Here is a 19,230-nt window from a genome sequence, read left to right on the forward strand (position 1 = left end):
TCCATCACCAGGGGGAAAGGCAACGAACTCACAAATGAAGAGAGAGACAAATCGTTGTTGACTTTCATATATCAGACTTTAGGTCTAAAAAAACTACTGTAAAATCAAATATACCACTTACCCCTATTAGGGCAATAATTGAAAAATGTAAAACCACTGAATTTGGTTGTAAACTTGCCTGGAAGAGGATGCAAGTGTATCTTGTCCCAACGCACAGTGAGGAAGTTGGTTCGGGGAAAAGAAAAGTCACATCTTGGGGACACCAAGTCTCCAAATCTACAATTAGTTGACACTTCTATGCCAATGGACTATTTGGAAGGGTTGCCATAGAAAGCCCTTATTGAGAGCAATAAACAAATGTAAAAGCGTGGAGTTTGCTAAACTGCATTGGCACTTGGATTGGCACCAGATGCTATGGTCAGATGAGACGTAAAATAGAGCTCTTTGGCCACGCACACCAGTTTGGCTCAAAAGAAGGATGCAATGCAGAAAAAAACCCTCATACCTACTATAAGTTATCTAGCAAATACCAGGACATTTTAGCCAAAAACCTGGTTGCCTCTGCCAGGAAGCTGAAACTCGGCCACAAGTAGATCTTCCAGCAAGACAGTGGCCCAAAGCACACATCAAAATCCACAAAGAAATGGTTCATTGACCATAAAATCCACATTTTGCAATGGTCATCTCAGTCTTCGGACTTGAACTTCATTGAAAACCTGTGGTTTGAATTGAAGAGGAAAGCACTGTAAGAGCAGATCTAAGGATATCGAGGATCTTGAAATATTCTGTAGAGAGGAATGGTCTAAGATTCCTCCCAATGTGTTCTCCAATCTCATATTTTTTTATTTTATAGAAAAAGCTAGGATTCTGTTATCACTGCAAGTGGAGGGTGCAAAAAGTATTGAAAACAGGGCTGCCAATAATTTTTACAACTAATGTTTTGAGGTTTTTTGTATTACTTGTTATACAGAATGTTTTACTCTGAGCAAATTTATTAGTATGAAATTATAGAATTTGTGTACAACATTATAGGTCAGTATTTGGATTATTTATTGTATACAGTATTTTCTGCTCCTCTTTATCACGGACATGCAGCACCATTCTGAGGTTTCAGGAAATGGGATGATAAAGGAGTTTTGCTCTGTTTCCTAGAATTGTATTTTTTGCTCCATGGGAAGATGTTAAAAAAGATTGATACTGTCTTTGTATGAGTGGTTTGGGTGACCGAAGAGTAACTTGAGGCTTCAACATGTTGCTGTCCATGGTGGGGGGGGTTCTTTTTTTCTTCCATGTTTCTTTATTCCCATATGCTGGGGGCATACATCATGTTTCCAATGTTTGATGACGCAAATACAGTTTACTTACTACTTTTATTGAAATGTAGGCCTATTTAGACCAATGCCAGTGTGTATAGTTAAGTATGTGTAATTTCTGAATGGTGCTCATAGTGTCGCTGTTCACTAGCGGAGGTAGAATAGATACAGCTCTCCACCCATTGGCGTTGTCATTAACAAAGCTCTAGTGTCGTTTCACTACATAAAATAATAGAGGTAAACGGTCAAACTGCGCACACACTTGTATTTTGTTTTGATAATCTAGTGAATGTTGATCTTTTTGTGGAATACTTTCTCCTTACATCGATCTGTTTAACTATATATATGGATGTTATTGAAAGTCTAAGGATGCTGAACAAAGGATTCTCAATGTCAAGCCTGGTCTTCTGCTTTGCTTTCTTTCTTCTACCGCTGCATTCCGCCAATGGAGACGTGAGCTATTCTTTTCCGGAGGAGATGAAACGAGGATCTGTTATTGGAAATATAGCCAAGGATCTCGGGCTGGAGGCGAGCAGACTGTCCGCTCGTAAAGCCCGAATTGATACTGAAGGAAATCGCAAACGTTATTGTGAAATTAATCTGAGTACCGGAGATCTGATTGTTGCGGAGAGGATTGACAGAGAGGGGCTTTGTGGAAAGAAGGCTTCGTGTGTTTTAAACCAGGAACTTGTATTGGAGAATCCTTTGGAGCTGCAACGTATCAGTCTTCATGTTCAAGATATTAATGATAATTCTCCGCAATTTAAAGATGAATTGATAAAAATAGAGATAAGAGAATCAGCTATTAAAGGAGCCCGTTTCTTATTAGAAGAGGCCCACGATGCAGACATTGCACAGAATGCGGTCCAAAGCTATACATTACAAATAAATGGTCATTTCATTTTGAGTGTTGATATAAATGTCATTGAACTAGTCCTGGACAAAGAGCTTGATCGTGAGCAGGAACGGGAGTTAACAGTATTGCTATCTGCATCTGACGGAGGCACACCGCAAAGATCCGGTACCGTAGTCATACACGTCACTGTACTGGATGCTAACGATAACGCCCCAGTGTTTAGCCAGGCCGTCTATAAAGCCAGTCTGCCTGAAAACTCTCCTTTAGATACTGTAGTGGTTACAGTGAGTGCTGCGGATGCAGATGAGGGGGTGAATGGGGAAGTTACCTATGACTTCGGCCATATTTCAGAGGAGGATAAGAACATGTTTTTCATCAATTCGAAAATGGGTGAAATCAGAGTTATTGGATCTATTGACTATGAAGAGGTGTCTTCATTTGAGCTGCGTATTCAAGCTAAGGATGGTTTAGGCTTAGCGTCATATTCTAAAGTCATAATAGACATCACAGATGTTAATGACAACGCCCCTGTGATTTATCTAAAATCTCTGACTAGCCCCATACCTGAGAACGCGTCACCTGGTACAGAGGTGGGCATCATTAACGTGCAGGATAGAGACTCTGAGAATAACCGACAGGTCCGCTGCTACATTCAGCAAAACCTTCCCTTTAAGCTGGTGCCGTCCATCAAAAACTACTATTCTCTGGTGACCACGGGCGAACTGGACCGGGAACTAGTGTCTGATTACAACATTACAATCACTGCCACCGACGAGGGCTCTCCACCTCTGTCCTCCTCTAAAAGTGTTCAGTTATCTGTAGCTGACGTCAACGACAACCCACCTGTGTTTGAGGAACAGTCCTATAAAGCCCACGTGACTGAAAATAACAAACCCGGTGCCTCCGTGTGTTCCGTTACTGCACGAGACCCAGACTGGAGACAGAACGGTACAGTGATTTATTCTCTTTTACTCGGTGAAGTGAACGGTGTCCCGGTGTCCTCGTTTTTATCCGTTAACGGAGACACGGGGGTGATCCACGCTGTGAGGTCGTTTGATTATGAGCAATTCAGGAGTTTTAAAGTCCACGTGGTGGCCAGAGACAACGGTTCTCCTCCGCTCAGCAGCAACGTCACGGTCAGTGTGTTCATAACGGATGTGAATGACAACTCTCCTCAGATACTATACCCCGCCCCAGAGGGGAACTCCTTCATGACCGAGCTGGTCCCCAAAGCTGCACACGGAGGCTCTCTGGTTTCCAAGGTGATAGCGGTGGACGCGGACTCCGGCAAGAACGCCTGGCTGTCCTATCATATAGTCAAATCCACTGATCCGGGACTTTTCACTATTGGTCTCCACAGTGGAGAGATCAGGACACAGCGGGACATTTCTGAATCTGACAGCATGAAACAGAACCTCATTGTGTCAGTGAAAGATAACGGACAGCCCTCTCTCTCTGCCACCTGTACCATGTATTTAGTGATTTCTGATAACTTGGCTGAAGTGCCAGAACTGAAAGATGTCTCTTATGATGAGAACAATTCCAAACTCACCTCTTATCTGATCATCGCGCTGGTGTCCGTCTCCACCTTTTTCCTCACCTTCATTATTGTCATCCTGGCCGTGAGGTTTTGCCGCAGGAGAAAGCCCAGACTGTTGTTTGACGGAGCGGTCGCCATCCCCAGCGCGTATCTCCCTCCCAACTACGCAGAGGTGGACGGCGCGGGAACTCTCCGCAGCACTTACAATTATGACGCATACCTGACGACAGGTTCGCGCACAAGTGACTTCAAGTTCGTCACATCTTACAATGACAACACGCTGCCCGCGGACCAGACTCTGAGTAAAACTCCAACAGACTTTGCTGAGGCTCTTGATGACTCTGATGTGTCCCCAGAGGTAGGCCTGCAAATATTTATAATCTAGATTTGCTTTAAGACGTACATGATGGAATAGAGGCTATACTTCTTTCAGATTTCATCTAAATCTCTTTTTACAGTCACTTTTCCCCCTGGAGAATTCACTAGTCCCCAGGACTTACTCAATTCTCTAGCTGGGTTATTTAGGCAGCTTACACATGTTTCAGGAAATATGTCATTTTGTTAGATGATTATTTCCATCCCCTCGCTATTTATCTGATAGTCTCAGTCTTCAGATGCTAATGTCCTTTTTTGATGGGGTGTGTTTGTGATTGTTGTATTAGGTGGAGTTTTCACATAGCCTGCATGCTTCACAGTTTTGAGGTTAAAAGAAAATGAGTAAATACTGTCTGTGGAGAGCTTATTACAGTATAGCTGTCCATGGTGCTGAAATTCAGAAAATCTCTGTAGGCTAACGCTCATTCATCATTACCTCTTTCCAGTAACTTGCACAGTGATTTTTTTTTGTCAACATTAAACATGTTTGCATAGAAAATATACGCGGCAACTGCTTGCTAGGGTGCGTTTCTATTGAACTATCTTGTGTCGATAAAAACAGCCAGATGTAATGACGTCACACCTAAAACCACAACACTTTTTCTAAAGAACCTACAGTGTGGAATAAAACTCTAGTGGTTGAAGTGTTTCCATTACCCATTTAGAGAAATTGCTCATTAACAAATGATCGAGAGTCTGTATGCACTTCCACCTATCTGTTTCATGTCTCAGGTAGCCTGCGAAAGCCAGCGTAGATAGAATGCAATAATTGATAAATATTTGCCATATTCTAATAATTGTCATGTGACAGTATCGACTAAGTCCATGCTATGGTGAAACTTGCAATCCTGTAGATCTGAAATAATTGAACGGTGAAAATTACCAGCCTACCAGAAACGCAAGGCGAAGCAATTCGGACTTTCTTCAAAGTCAGGACAAATCTTGTCCTGCAAAGAAACATACTTTTTACATTTTTATTTTGCAAGCAGTAGGCATTTAGAATTAAATGTGGAGTGGAGCTTATAGTTACGTGATGACATCACGTGCCCCCACGAACCTTCAAAAGTATTTGTCAATAATTTTGTTGTTTCTTTCCATCATCATTTGTCGAAATAAAAAAAGTTAGAAAAAATGAAAAATCCACCCGTTAAATGGATAAAAATGTAGTCGATTTTTCAACTTGGTCTCAGAGAATGTCCTATTATTCTGTACGTAAATCCTAGACTCTTCATTTAGTATGTATAATATGTTTAGTATGGTTACATAAGACAGATGGTTACTTAAGGCAAAAACGAAAGTAGGGTGGTTGGTCGTGGTGGATGGGGTATAACGCAAACTTCCAGCAACCCAAAGGTTGCGAGTTTGAATCTCATCACGCACAACTTTTGCATTATAGCTAATTTGCAACTTTTCAACTACTTACTGCTTTTAAGCTACTTTGCAACTACTTAGCATGTTAGCTAACCCTTTCCTTGACCTAACCCTAACCTTAACCCTTTAACCTAACTTCTAAACTTAACCCTAACCTTAACTCTAACCCTTAACCTTAACCCCAAGCCTAGCTAATGCTAGCGAGCTAGCTAACGTTAGCCACCTAGCTAGAATTTGTAACATATCAGACGTTTCACAAATTCGTAACATATTGTAAGTTTAGTTTTTTTCGTAACATATTGTACATTTTGCAAATTCATAACATATTGTCCTTTTTGCAAATTCGTAACATATAATCTGAATTGTAATTCATAACATACACTACATTACCAAAAATATGTGGACACCTGGTCGTCGAACATCTCAATCCAAAATCACGGGCATTAATATGGAGATGGTCGCCCCTTTGCTGCTATAACAGCCTCCACTCTTATGGGAAGGCTTTCCACTCTGTTCAGGCCTGTCAAGTTCTTCCACACGAATCTCAACAAACCATTTATGTATGGACCTTGTTTTATGCATGGGGGTATTGTCATGCTGAAACAGGAAGGGCCTTCCCCAGACTGTTGCCACAAAGTTGGAAGCACAGAATTGTCTAGAATGTCATTGTATGCTGTAGCATTAAGATTTCCCTTCACTGGAATTAAGGGGCCTAGCCCAAACCATGAAAAACAGCACAAGACCTTTATTCCTCCTCCACCAAACTTTACAGTTTGCACTATGCATTCGGGCAGGTAGCGTACTCCTCGCATCCGCCAAACCCAGATTAGTCCGTCGGGCTGCCAGATGGTGAGGCGTGATTCATCATTCCAAAGAACGCATTTCCACTGCTCTAGAGTCCAATGGCGGCGAGCTTTACACCACTCCAGCTGACGCTTGGCATTGCGCATGGTGATCTTAGGCTTGTGTGCAGCTGCTTGGCCATGAAAACCCATTTCATGAAGCTCCGACGAACAGTTCTCGTGCTGAAGTCGCTTCCAGAGGCAGTTTGGAACTCGGTAGCAAGTGTTGCAACCGAGGACAGATGATATTTAGCACTGGGCAGTCCAGTTCTGTGAGCGTGTGCTGCCTACCACTTCCTGGCTGAGCTGTTGTTGCTCCTAGACGTTTCAAATTCACAATAACAGCAATTACAGTTGACTGGAGATGCACTAGCAGGGCAGAAATTTGATGCGCTGACTTGTTGGAATGGTGGCATCCTATGATGGTGCCACGTTGAAAGTCACTGGGCTCTTCAGTGAGACCATTCTACTGCCAATGTTTGTCTATGGAGATTGCATGGCGGTGTCCTCGATTTTATACACCTTTCAGCAACTGGTGTGGCTGAAATAGCCAAATCCACAAATTGTAAGGGGTGTCCACAGTTCATATAGTGTATCATATGAAATCGGTGATGGACATTCACATATTAATACATAGAATTTAAAACGTAACATATCATGCTAAATGGAGTGTCTTGGATTTACGTAAAGAATCATTTAAAATGCTCTGAGACCAGGTTTTATCTTTAGAAAATGTCTCCTCTGGCTGCAGTTTCCATTACGTGTCGCAATGAATTGTTTTGAGACATTGCTTTTGTCGAATAAACCTGGGTCAATGGAAGCCCGCCTACAGTTCGACGATTTTCACCTAGTAGCTAGGGATTCAAACCAGATATGTAGGCCTAAACTGTTTTGTTATGTCTCTTTCACCAGAGTATGTAGACGGTTTTCATACAATTATTTATCTGTTGTGATTTAATATAATGCCCTTTCCTATCCGTCCAGTTGGTTATGCTTATTTCAACACACTGGAGGTAAAAGTTATTCCCAATAGCTATAAAGCAGCTTAATTATAAGCATGCTTAACTTTTTATGAAATATTTAGAAAAATCGTTGCTTTGTGTAATTTCTAAAGATATGCTCAAAGTGTCGCTGTTCACCAGCAATGCTTGGATAAACCCAGTTCCCCACCAACTGGTGTTGTCACAACGCTCGGGTGCTCGGGTGCCACTGAGCTGTAGAAAAGATTGGAGACGTTTCAAATCGCGTGCACATTGTGTTCTGACTAGTTTCATCAAGCTAAATATTTTTTGGTGGAATACTCTTTCTTCCCATTTCAAAATCTAACCAAGTTGTTCGACGTTTTAATCCCAGGATGGGAAACAACGGAATCTCGGTGACAGGCCTGGTCTGCAGCGTTGTTTTCTTTCTTCTACCGCTGCATTCCGCCTATGGAGACGTGAGCTATTCTTTTCCGGAGGAGATGAAACGAGGATCTGTTATTGGAAATATAGCCAAGGATCTCGGACTGGAGGCGAGCAGACTGTCCGCTCGTAAAGCCCGTATTGATACCGAAGGGAACGACAATCATTACTGTGACGTTAATTTGAGTACCGGAGATTTGATTGTTGCGGAGAGGATTGACAGAGAAGGGCTTTGTGGCGAAAAGTCTTCATGCGTTTTAAAACAGGAACTTGTATTAGAGAATCCTTTGGAGCTTCATCGTATCAACCTCCACATCCAAGATATTAACGATAACGGACCACTATTTAACGAGGAGATGATAGATATGGAAATAGGAGAATCGGCAGCAAAAGGCACTCGTTTCCTATTAGAGGAAGCTCATGATGCGGACATAGGACAAAACTCAGTTCAAAAATACACACTAGAAATAAATGAGAATTTCGTATTGGCTGTAGATAGTAATACTGTCCAGCTTGTTCTAGAGAAAGAGCTTGATCGTGAACAAAGGCATGGTTTGAAGCTGTTGCTTACAGCTGTAGACGGAGGCTCTCCGCAGAGATCCGGTACCGTAGTCATACACATCACGGTACTGGATGCTAACGATAACGCCCCAGTGTTTAGCCAGGCCGTCTATAAAGCCAGTCTGCCTGAAAACTCTCCTTTAAATACTGCAGTAATTACAGTGAAGGCTACCGATGCAGACGAGGGAGTGAATGGGGAAGTGACGTATGACTTTGGTCATGTTTCAGAAGAAGTAAAGAAAATATTTTCTATTGACCGTCCAAGAGGAGAAATTGGTGTTATAGGCACAATTGATTTTGAAGCGGTTTCGTCATTTGAACTGCGTATCAAAGCGAAAGATGGTTTAGGTTTAGCTTCATATGCCAAAGTCATAATAGACATCACAGATGTTAATGACAACGCCCCTGTGATTTATCTAAAATCTCTGACTAGCCCCATACCCGAGAACGCGTCACCTGGTACAGAGGTGGGCATCATTAACGTGCAGGATAGAGACTCTGAGAATAACCGACAGGTCCGCTGCTACATTCAGCAAAACGTTCCCTTTAAGCTGGTGCCATCCATCAAAAACTACTATTCTCTGGTGACCACGGGCGAACTGGACCGGGAACTAGTGTCTGATTACAACATTACAATCACTGCCACCGACGAGGGCTCTCCACCTCTGTCCTCCTCTAAAAGTGTTCAGTTATCTGTAGCTGACGTCAACGACAACCCACCTGTGTTTGAGGAACAGTCCTATAAAGCCCACGTGACTGAAAATAACAAACCCGGTGCCTCCGTGTGTTCCGTTACTGCACGAGACCCAGACTGGAGACAGAACGGTACAGTGATTTATTCTATCTTACCTGGTGAGGTGAACGGTGTCCCGGTGTCCTCGTTTTTATCCGTTAACGGAGACACGGGGGTGATCCACGCTGTGAAGTCGTTTGATTATGAGCAGTTCAGGAGTTTTAAAGTCCACGTGGTGGCCAGAGACAACGGTTCTCCTCCGCTCAGCAGCAACGTCACGGTCAGTGTGTTCATAACGGATGTGAATGACAACTCTCCTCAGATACTATACCCCGCCCCAGAGGGGAACTCCTTCATGACCGAGCTGGTCCCCAAAGCTGCGCACGGAGGCTCTCTGGTTTCCAAGGTGATAGCGGTGGACGCGGACTCCGGCCAGAACGCCTGGCTGTCCTATCATATAGTCAAATCCACTGATCCGGGACTTTTCACTATTGGTCTCCACAGTGGAGAGATCAAGACACAGCGGGACATTTCTGAATCTGACAGCATGAAACAGAACCTCATTGTGTCAGTGAAAGATAACGGACAGGCCTCTCTCTCTGCCACCTGTACCATGTATTTAGTGATTTCTGATAACTTGGCTGAAGTGGCAGAACTGAAAGATGTTTCTTATGATGAGAACAATTCCAAACTCACCTCTTATCTGATCATCGCGCTGGTGTCCGTCTCCACCTTTTTCCTCACCTTCATTATTGTCATCCTGGCCGTGAGGTTTTGCCGCAGGAGAAAGCCCAGACTGTTGTTTGACGGAGCGGTCGCCATCCCCAGCGCGTATCTCCCTCCCAACTACGCAGAGGTGGACGGCGCAGGAACTCTCCGCAGCACTTACAATTATGACGCATATCTGACGACGGGTTCGCGAACAAGTGACTTCAAGTTCGTCACATCTTTCAATGACAACACACTGCCTGCAGACCAGACTCTGAGAAAAACTCCAACAGACTTTGCTGATGAACTTGACGACTCCGAAGGGTCACCAAAGGTAGGTTTTTAATGCAATAATACAGTTGATTTTAGGCCTATATGATAGTATTGAGGCTAAATTAACTGTAGCTGACATGTTTTGTATAATTACATTTTTTCTGGAGAAACCACTTTTCCTCATTAGCCCAGCTTGACAACAACAGCAAGTTATGTATGCTTTGGTTTCATGATATTTGAAATGTTTTAAAATACTATTTCACCCCCTCTATTTTTACTTGACAAATCCCGATGGTCTATTATTCGTGGTTTGCTTGAGTTGTAATGTGGTAAGCTCTTTTTGTGATTGATAGAATCTGTGGATTTTTCACGATAGCCTATTCTTCACAGTTTTGTGATTAGGGGCGCAGTAGCAATGAGTTTCAATTGTGTTTTGGCACTAGAGGAGTGAAAGCCTGTTTGGAAAGAGGCAAGAAAAGAGAAGTGCGGTGTTTGGAGAGATTTTGTATTTTTTTTTTACAGGATGAAATCTCTTGAGATGCACCTTCTCGTTGTAAAGAATGTCCAAAATGAAAGAACAACCCCCGAAAAAAACAAACAATACTTATTAACAAGGTTAATATGGCAACTACTGTCTAATAATAATAATAATAATAACAATAATAATAACAATAACAATGAAATAAAAATAAATAAAAATAATAATAATACTGATAATAAAAGGTAAATTATGAGCATAAAAAGGTTGTTATACACCTACTAATGGGCCTACAACAAATACAAATAAATGATGCAACTAATAACACTAAGTAGACTGTCTATAATATACACATATCATATATACAAATATATTACAAATATTGTCACATGGTGACGTTTCTACTAGTTAAAAACACAAACAGTTTGTTCTTAACATTGGAAAAGGGGCTTTCTTAAACTTCACTGTGTGATTGTAATACCCTGATATCTATAAGTAAATGATTCCAGTCAATTGGGCCTTTGTATTTATTAGTAACAGCGTGATGGGAGAAGCGGTGTGAGAGCGTCTGAAGAGCAACGAGAGTTCTCGCAGTGTCACTGTCCATGGTGCTGAAATGTGTAAAATCTAATTTTAAACCAGTAGGATTTACTATTGATCGCTGTTTGACCTTGATATTCTTATTTCTTGCCCTGCCCTGTTTTTTCTATAGTAGTTATGAGTTTGCTCTGACTGAGGAACCAGCAACGGATATATTGCTTTGTTGCCTCTCTTGCAGATGTGTTGTATTTTATATTCATAGTATACCTGATCTTAAATATGAAAAAAGAGTGGGGGTGATTTTAATCATTTATGTTTGTATGGTTTAATATCCTATCATTTTCTGTGTTTCTCTTTCATTTTCTAATCGTAAATTAACCAATTAAACTTACCGAGGGGTATTTCTAACCACTTCTCAGTGAAACATTAAGAAAACTGTAAGTAAATAATGTAATTTATGTTGAGTACGCATAGTGTCGCTGTTGACCAGCTGTGTTTGGATAGATCCAGTTCTCCACCCACTGCTGTTGTTACAAGACTCGGGTGTTCGGGTGTCATTAAGCTGCGGAAAGGACTGGAGACGGTCAGATAGCGAGCACATTTTGAGGATATCATTTTCATCAAGCTGAACCTATTTGTGGAATACTATTTGTTTACAGTGTAGTATCAAGGCTATACGGTGTATCGGCGCTTTTAATCCCAGGATGGGGCACAATAGAATCTCGGTGACAGGCCTGGTCTGCAGCGTTGCTTTCTTTCTTCTACCGCTGCATTCCGCCTATGGAGACGTGAGCTATTCTTTTCCGGAGGAGATGAAACGAGGATCTGTTATTGGAAATATAGCCAAGGATCTCGGGCTGGAGGTGAGGATACTGTCCGCTCGCAAGGCCCGAATTGTTACGGAAGGGAACCACGAACGTTATTGTGACATTAATCTGAGTACGGGAGATTTGTCTATAGCTGAAAGGATTGACAGAGATGGGCTTTGTGGGAAGAAGGCTTCGTGCGTTTTAAACCAGGAACTTGTGGTTGAAGATCCGTTGGAGCTTCACCGTATCAGTCTTCATGTTCAAGATATAAATGATAACTCTCCACTGTTTAAAAAGGATATTATCAAAATGGAAATTAGGGAATCAGCAGTCAAAGGCGTTCCTTTCTCTCTAGATGAGGCCCATGACGCTGATATAGGACAGAATACGGTTCAGAGCTATACACTACAAAGAAATGAACATTTTATTTTGAATGTCAAAACCAAAAGTGGTGGACGCAAATACAGCGAGTTAGTGTTAGACAGAGAGCTAGACCGCGAGGGGCACCATGAAATCAAGTTATTACTGACAGCTGTAGACGGAGGCTCTCCGCAGAGATCAGGTACCGTAGTCATACACGTCACTGTACTGGATGCTAACGATAACGCCCCAGTGTTTAGCCAGGCCGTCTATAAAGCCAGTCTGCCTGAAAACTCTCCTTTAGATACTGTAGTGGTTACAGTGAGTGCTGCGGATGCAGATGAGGGATTGAATGGTGAAGTTACTTATGAATTCGATGATGTTTCAGATGAAAATAGCAATCTATTTTCTCTTGATCATGAGACTGGAAAAATTACAGTTGTTGGTCCAGTAGATTATGAAAAGGAGTCTTCATATGAAATGCAGATCAGTGCAAAGGACGGTTTAGGCTTAGCATCCTACTCTACATTGATAATAGAAATCACTGATGTTAATGATAACGCCCCTGTGATTTATCTACAATCTCTGACTAGCCCCATACCTGAGAACGCGTCACCTGGTACAGAGGTGGGTATCATTAACGTGCAGGATAGAGACTCTGAGAATAACCGACAGGTCCGCTGCTACATTCAGCAAAACCTTCCCTTTAAGCTGGTGCCATCCATCAAAAACTACTATTCTCTGGTGACCACGGGCGAACTGGACCGGGAACTAGTGTCTGATTACAACATTACAATCACTGCCACCGACGAGGGCTCTCCACCTCTGTCCTCCTCTAAAAGTGTTCAGTTATCTGTAGCTGACGTCAACGACAACCCACCTGTGTTTGAGGAACAGTCCTATAAAGCCCACGTGACTGAAAATAACAAACCCGGTGCCTCCGTGTGTTCCGTTACTGCACGAGACCCAGACTGGAGACAGAACGGTACAGTGATTTATTCTATCTTACCTGGTGAGGTGAACGGTGTCCCGGTGTCCTCGTTTTTATCCGTTAACGGAGACACGGGGGTGATCCACGCTGTGAGGTCGTTTGATTATGAGCAGTTCAGGAGTTTTAAAGTCCACGTGGTGGCCAGAGACAACGGTTCTCCTCCACTCAGCAGCAACGTCACGGTCAGTGTGTTTATAACGGATGTGAATGACAACTCTCCTCAGATACTATACCCCGCCCCAGAGGGTAACTCCTTCATGACCGAGCTGGTCCCCAAAGCTGCGCACGGAGGCTCTCTGGTTTCCAAGGTGATAGCGGTGGACGCGGACTCCGGCCAGAACGCCTGGCTGTCCTATCATATAGTCAAATCCACTGATCCGGGACTTTTCACTATTGGTCTCCACAGTGGAGAGATCAGGACACAGCGGGACTTTTCTGAATCTGACAACATGAAACAGAACCTCATTGTGTCAGTGAAAGATAACGGACAGCCCTCTCTCCCTGCCACCTGTACCATGTATTTAGTGATTTCTGATAACTTGGCTGAAGTACCAGAACTGAAAGATGTTTCTTATGATGAGAACAATTCCAAACTCACCTCTTATCTGATCATCGCGCTGGTGTCCGTCTCCACCTTTTTCCTCACCTTCATTATTGTCATCCTGGCCGTGAGGTTTTGCCGCAGCAGAAAGCCCAGACTGTTGTTTGACGGAGCAGTCGCCATCCCCAGCGCGTATCTCCCCTCCCAACTACGCAGAGGTGGACGGCGCAGGAACTCTCCGCAGCACTTACAATTATGACGCATACCTGACGACGGGTTCGCGAACAAGTGACTTCAAGTTCGTCACATCTTACAATGACAACACACTGCCTGCAGACCAGACTCTGAGAAAAACTCCAACAGACTTTGCTGAAGAATTTGACAACTCCGACGGGTCCCCCCCAGAGGTAGGCCTTCATCGTAAATAAAAAAATAGTATCTTTTTGTGTGTTACACATTTTCAGTTAAGACACGTTTTGAAACAACTCGAGCTAAAATTAGAGTAATGATGCTATGAAAAATACATATTTTCCTGATGATTTTTTTTACAGCAGTACTTCAAAATCACAATTTGTCTATAGGTAATGTGTTAGTGATCCAGGTTTGATGCAATGTGTTAGTGATCCAGGTTTGACGTAATGTGTTAGTGATCCCGGTTTGACCAGCTGAAGTGAGAAATACTGAGGCGCTGATGTACAGCTGCTGATAGATCTTTTTAGTTGTGATGGGATTTGTGATTCTGTTATTTTTTGATGAATTGATTGTTTGGATTTTTCACATACACGGAGCAGCGTTTTGAGTTCACTGAAAATGGGTTGATATAGGAGTTTTGCTCTGTTGGAATAGGCTTATTTGGAAAAAGGTTAGAAAATAAAAAGTACTGTCTGTGGACAAGCGGTGTGAGAGTATCTGATTTGCGGCTTGAGCCTCAGTGTTGCTGTCCATGGTGCTGAACATGCAGAAAATCCAACATAAAGCCAGTAGGGTTTAGTCCGAGTCATCGCTACTTGACTGTCCTCACCTTCCTTCTTTCCCATAGGCTACTCTCTGTTTTTGTGTTTGTTCATTCTGACGAGTGTGTCGACTAAAATAGCAACATAACATTTCATTTGCTATGTAGGTCGCCCATACATTTTCTCGCCGATGTGTCATAACCTTTTCTAATGTGTTCCTTTCAGCTAGACCAATCTTAACTCAATGCTGTGAGCATGATTTTAAAGCAATTGTTTATGTTTTAGGCTTTTTAATGTTGTTTTCTGTGTATTTCTATAAGGTTATTTTGCAACATAGAATTACATTTATTTTGGGTTTAATAGATGTAGGTCTATATTAGTATGCTGCACATTATTCAATCATGCAGCCTACAACTATAGCTTCCTATTACGACTTGACCTGAAATACAGATATAAAAGAATGTGTGTTTACTTGTGTAATTTCTGAAGAGTACTGACTGTGTCGCTGTTGACCAGCTGTGTTTGGATAGATCCAGTTCTCCACCCACTGCTGTTGTTACAAGACTCGGGTGTTCGGGTGTCATTCTGTATTAAATATTGGACGCGGTCAGGTTGCTGGAACATTTTGAGGATATTATTTTCATCAAGCTGAATCTTTTTGTGGAATACTATTTGTTCACATTGTATTATCAAGGCTATATTGTGTTTTGACGTTTTTAATCCCAGGATGGGGCACAAAGGAATCTCGGTGACAGGCCTGGTCTGCAGCGTTGCTTTCTTTCTTCTACCGCTACATTCCGCCTATGGAGACGTGAGCTATTCTATTCCGTAGGAAATGAAACGAGGATCTGTTATTGGAAATATAGCCAAGGATCTCGGGCTGGAGCCGAGGATACTGTCCGCTCGTAAGGCCCGTATTGATACCGAAGGGAACCGAAAACGGTATTGTGACATTAATCTGAGTACTGGAGATCTGATTGTTGCGGAGAGGATTGACAGAGAGGGGCTTTGTGGAAAGAAGGCTTCGTGTGTTTTAAACCAGGAACTTGTATTGGAGAATCCTTTGGAGCTGCAACGTATCAGTCTTCATGTTGAAGATATTAATGATAATTCTCCACAATTTAAGGACGAAGTGATTAAAATTGAAATGCGCGAATCAGCAGTTAAAGGCGCTCGTGTTTTACTTGATCAGGCACACGATGCAGATATAGGACAGAATGCAGTGCAAAGGTACACTTTACAAAAAAATAACAATTTCCTGTTGACCGTTGATAGTCATACTGTTGAGCTTGTTCTAGAGAAAGAGCTTGATCGTGAACAAAGCAATGAAATCAAATTATTGCTTACAGCTGTAGACGGAGGCTCTCCGCAGAGATCCGGTACCGTAGTCATACACGTCACTGTACTGGATGCTAACGATAACGCCCCAGTGTTTAGCCAGGCCGTCTATAAAGCCAGTCTGCCTGAAAACTCTCCTTTAGATATTGTAGTGGTTACAGTGAGTGCTACGGATGCAGATGAGGGAGTTAATGGGGAAGTGACGTATGACTTCGCTCATGTGTCAGAGGAAGATGACAAATTATTTTCTATCGACCGGAAGACCGGAGAAATTAGAGCTATCGGCCCTATTGATTTTGAAGAAATGTCAGACTTTGAACTGCGTATCAAAGCAAAGGATGGTTTAGGCTTAGCGTCATATTCTAAAGTCATAATAGACATCACAGATGTTAATGACAACGCCCCTGTGATTTATCTAAAATCTCTGACTAGCCCCATACCTGAGAACGCGTCACCTGGTACAGAGGTGGGCATCATTAACGTGCAGGATAGAGACTCTGAGAATAACCGACAGGTCCGCTGCTACATTCAGCAAATCGTTCCCTTTAAGCTGGTGCAATCCATCAAAAACTACTATTCTCTGGTGACCACGGGCGAACTGGACCGGGAACTAGTGTCTGATTACAACATTACAATCACTGCCACCGACGAGGGCTCTCCACCTCTGTCCTCCTCTAAAAGTGTTCAGTTATCTGTAGCTGACGTCAACGACAACCCACCTGTGTTTGAGAGACAGTCCTATAAAGCCCACGTGACTGAAAATAACAAACCCGGTGCCTCCGTGTGTTCCGTTACTGCACGAGACCCAGACTGGAGACAGAACGGTACAGTGATTTATTCTATCTTACCTGGTGAGGTGAACGGTGTCCCGGTGTCCTCGTTTTTATCCGTTAACGGAGACACGGGGGTGATCCACGCTGTGAAGTCGTTTGATTATGAGCAGTTCAGGAGTTTTAAAGTCCACGTGGTGGCCAGAGACAACGGTTCTCCTCCGCTCAGCAGCAACGTCACGGTCAGTGTGTTCATAACGGATGTGAATGACAACTCTCCTCAGATACTATACCCCGCCCCAGAGGGGAACTCCTTCATGACCGAGCTGGTCCCCAAAGCTGCGCACGGAGGCTCTCTGGTTTCCAAGGTGATAGCGGTGGACGCGGACTCCGGCCAGAACGCCTGGCTGTCCTATCATATAGTCAAATCCACTGATCCGGGACTTTTCACTATTGGTCTCCACAGTGGAGAGATCAGGACACAGCGGGACATTTCTGAATCTGACAACATGAAACAGAACCTCATTGTGTCAGTGAAAGATAACGGACAGCCCTCTCTCTCTCTGCCACCTGTACCATGTATTTAGTGATTTCTGATAACTTGGCTGAAGTGCCAGAACTGAAAGATGTCTCTTATGATGAGAACAATTCCAAACTCACCTCTTATCTGATCATCGCGCTGGTGTCCGTCTCCACCTTTTTCCTCACCTTCATTATTGTCATCCTGGCCGTGAGGTTTTGCCGCAGGAGAAAGCCCAGACTGTTGTTTGACGGAGCGGTCGCCATCCCCAGCGCGTATCTCCCTCCCAACTACGCAGAGGTGGACGGCGCGGGAACTCTCCGCAGCACTTACAATTATGACGCATACCTGACGACAGGTTCGCGCACAAGTGACTTCAAGTTCGTCACATCTTACAATGACAACACGCTGCCCGCGGACCAGACTCTGAGTAAAACTCCAACAGACTTTGCTGAGGCTCTTGATGACTCTGATGTGTCCCCAGAGGTAGGCCTGCAAATATTTATAATCTAGATTTGCTTTAAGACGTACATGATGGAATAGAGGCTATACTTCTTTCAGATTTCATCTAAATCTCTTTTTACAGTCACTTTTCCCCCTGGAGAATTCACTAGTCCCCAGGACTTACTCAATTCTCTAGCTGGGTTATTTAGGCAGCTTACACATGTTTCAGGAAATATGTCATTTTGTTAGATGATTATTTCCATCCCCTCGCTATTTATCTGATAGTCTCAGTCTTCAGATGCTAATGTCCTTTTTTGATGGGGTGTGTTTGTGATTGTTGTATTAGGTGGAGTTTTCACATAGCCTGCATGCTTCACAGTTTTGAGGTTAAAAGAAAATGAGTAAATACTGTCTGTGGAGAGCTTATTACAGTATAGCTGTCCATGGTGCTGAAATTCAGAAAATCTCTGTAGGCTAACGCTCATTCATCATTACCTCTTTCCAGTAACTTGCACAGTGATTTTTTTTTGTCAACATTAAACATGTTTGCATAGAAAATATACGCGGCAACTGCTTGCTAGGGTGCGTTTCTATTGAACTATCTTGTGTCGATAAAAACAGCCAGATGTAATGACGTCACACCTAAAACCACAACACTTTTTCTAAAGAACCTACAGTGTGGAATAAAACTCTAGTGGTTGAAGTGTTTCCATTACCCATTTAGAGAAATTGCTCATTAACAAATGATCGAGAGTCTGTATGCACTTCCACCTATCTGTTTCATGTCTCAGGTAGCCTGCGAAAGCCAGCGTAGATAGAATGCAATAATTGATAAATATTTGCCATATTCTAATAATTGTCATGTGACAGTATCGACTAAGTCCATGCTATGGTGAAACTTGCAATCCTGTAGATCTGAAATAATTGAACGGTGAAAATTACCAGCCTACCAGAAACGCAAGGCGAAGCAATTCGGACTTTCTTCAAAGTCAGGACAAATCTTGTCCTGCAAAGAAACATACTTTTTTACATTTTTATTTTGCAAGCAGTAGGCATTTAGAATTAAATGTGGAGTGGAGCTTATAGTTACGTGATGACATCACGTGCACCCACGAACCTTCAAAAGTATTTGTCAATAATTTTGTTGTTTCTTTCCATCATCATTTGTCGAAATAAAAAAAGTTAGAAAAAATGAAAAATCCACCCGTTAAATGGATAAAAATGTAGTCGATTTTTCAACTTGGTCTCAGAGAATGTCCTATTATTCTGTACGTAAATCCTAGACTCTTCATTTAGTATGTATAATATGTTTAGTATGGTTACATAAGACAGATGGTTACTTAAGGCAAAAACGAAAGTAGGGTGGTTGGTCGTGGTGGATGGGGTATAACGCAAACTTCCAGCAACCCAAAGGTTGCGAGTTTGAATCTCATCACGCACAACTTTTGCATTATAGCTAATTTGCAACTTTTCAACTACTTACTGCTTTTAAGCTACTTTGCAACTACTTA

The 19,230-nt window shown here is 42.6% G+C and overlaps 4 protein-coding genes and 1 pseudogene across 4 annotated transcripts in view; all 5 read left to right on the plus strand.

The window, feature by feature from the left end:
- LOC106611851 (protocadherin gamma-A11) overlaps positions 1-19,230 on the plus strand; it is a 259,444-nt gene that overhangs the window by 36,516 nt on the left and 203,698 nt on the right. The window lies entirely within an intron of this gene.
- Positions 1,082-4,182, plus strand: LOC123744650 (protocadherin gamma-A10-like). Its single transcript, XM_045723991.1, has one exon. It carries the CDS (start codon positions 1,659-1,661, stop codon positions 4,092-4,094), a length of 2,436 nt encoding a protein of 811 aa, XP_045579947.1. The 5' UTR covers positions 1,082-1,658; the 3' UTR covers positions 4,095-4,182.
- LOC106596914 (protocadherin gamma-A11-like) lies at positions 7,406-10,580 on the plus strand. Its single transcript, XM_045723996.1, has one exon. The coding sequence runs from the start codon at positions 7,652-7,654 to the stop codon at positions 10,046-10,048; it is 2,397 nt and encodes a 798-aa protein (XP_045579952.1). The 5' UTR covers positions 7,406-7,651; the 3' UTR covers positions 10,049-10,580.
- On the plus strand, positions 11,470-14,122 carry LOC106611492 (protocadherin gamma-A11-like). The gene is given in 2 exon segments (XM_014211748.2): positions 11,470-13,893; positions 13,895-14,122. Coding segments are annotated over 2 exon segments (2,424 nt in total). The 5' UTR covers positions 11,470-11,697.
- Positions 14,295-17,873, plus strand: LOC123744651 (protocadherin gamma-A11-like; annotated as a pseudogene).

The sequence above is a fragment of the Salmo salar genome, chromosome ssa09 (assembly GCF_905237065.1).
Source record: "Salmo salar chromosome ssa09, Ssal_v3.1, whole genome shotgun sequence".
In the NCBI taxonomy this organism is placed as follows: domain Eukaryota; kingdom Metazoa; phylum Chordata; class Actinopteri; order Salmoniformes; family Salmonidae; genus Salmo; species Salmo salar.

Coding starts and splice junctions, on each gene's coding strand:
- LOC123744650 (XM_045723991.1), top strand. CDS start 1,659: ATGGATGTTATTGAAAGTCTAAGGATGCTGAACAAAGGATTCTCAATG.
- LOC106596914 (XM_045723996.1), top strand. CDS start 7,652: ATGGGAAACAACGGAATCTCGGTGACAGGCCTGGTCTGCAGCGTTGTT.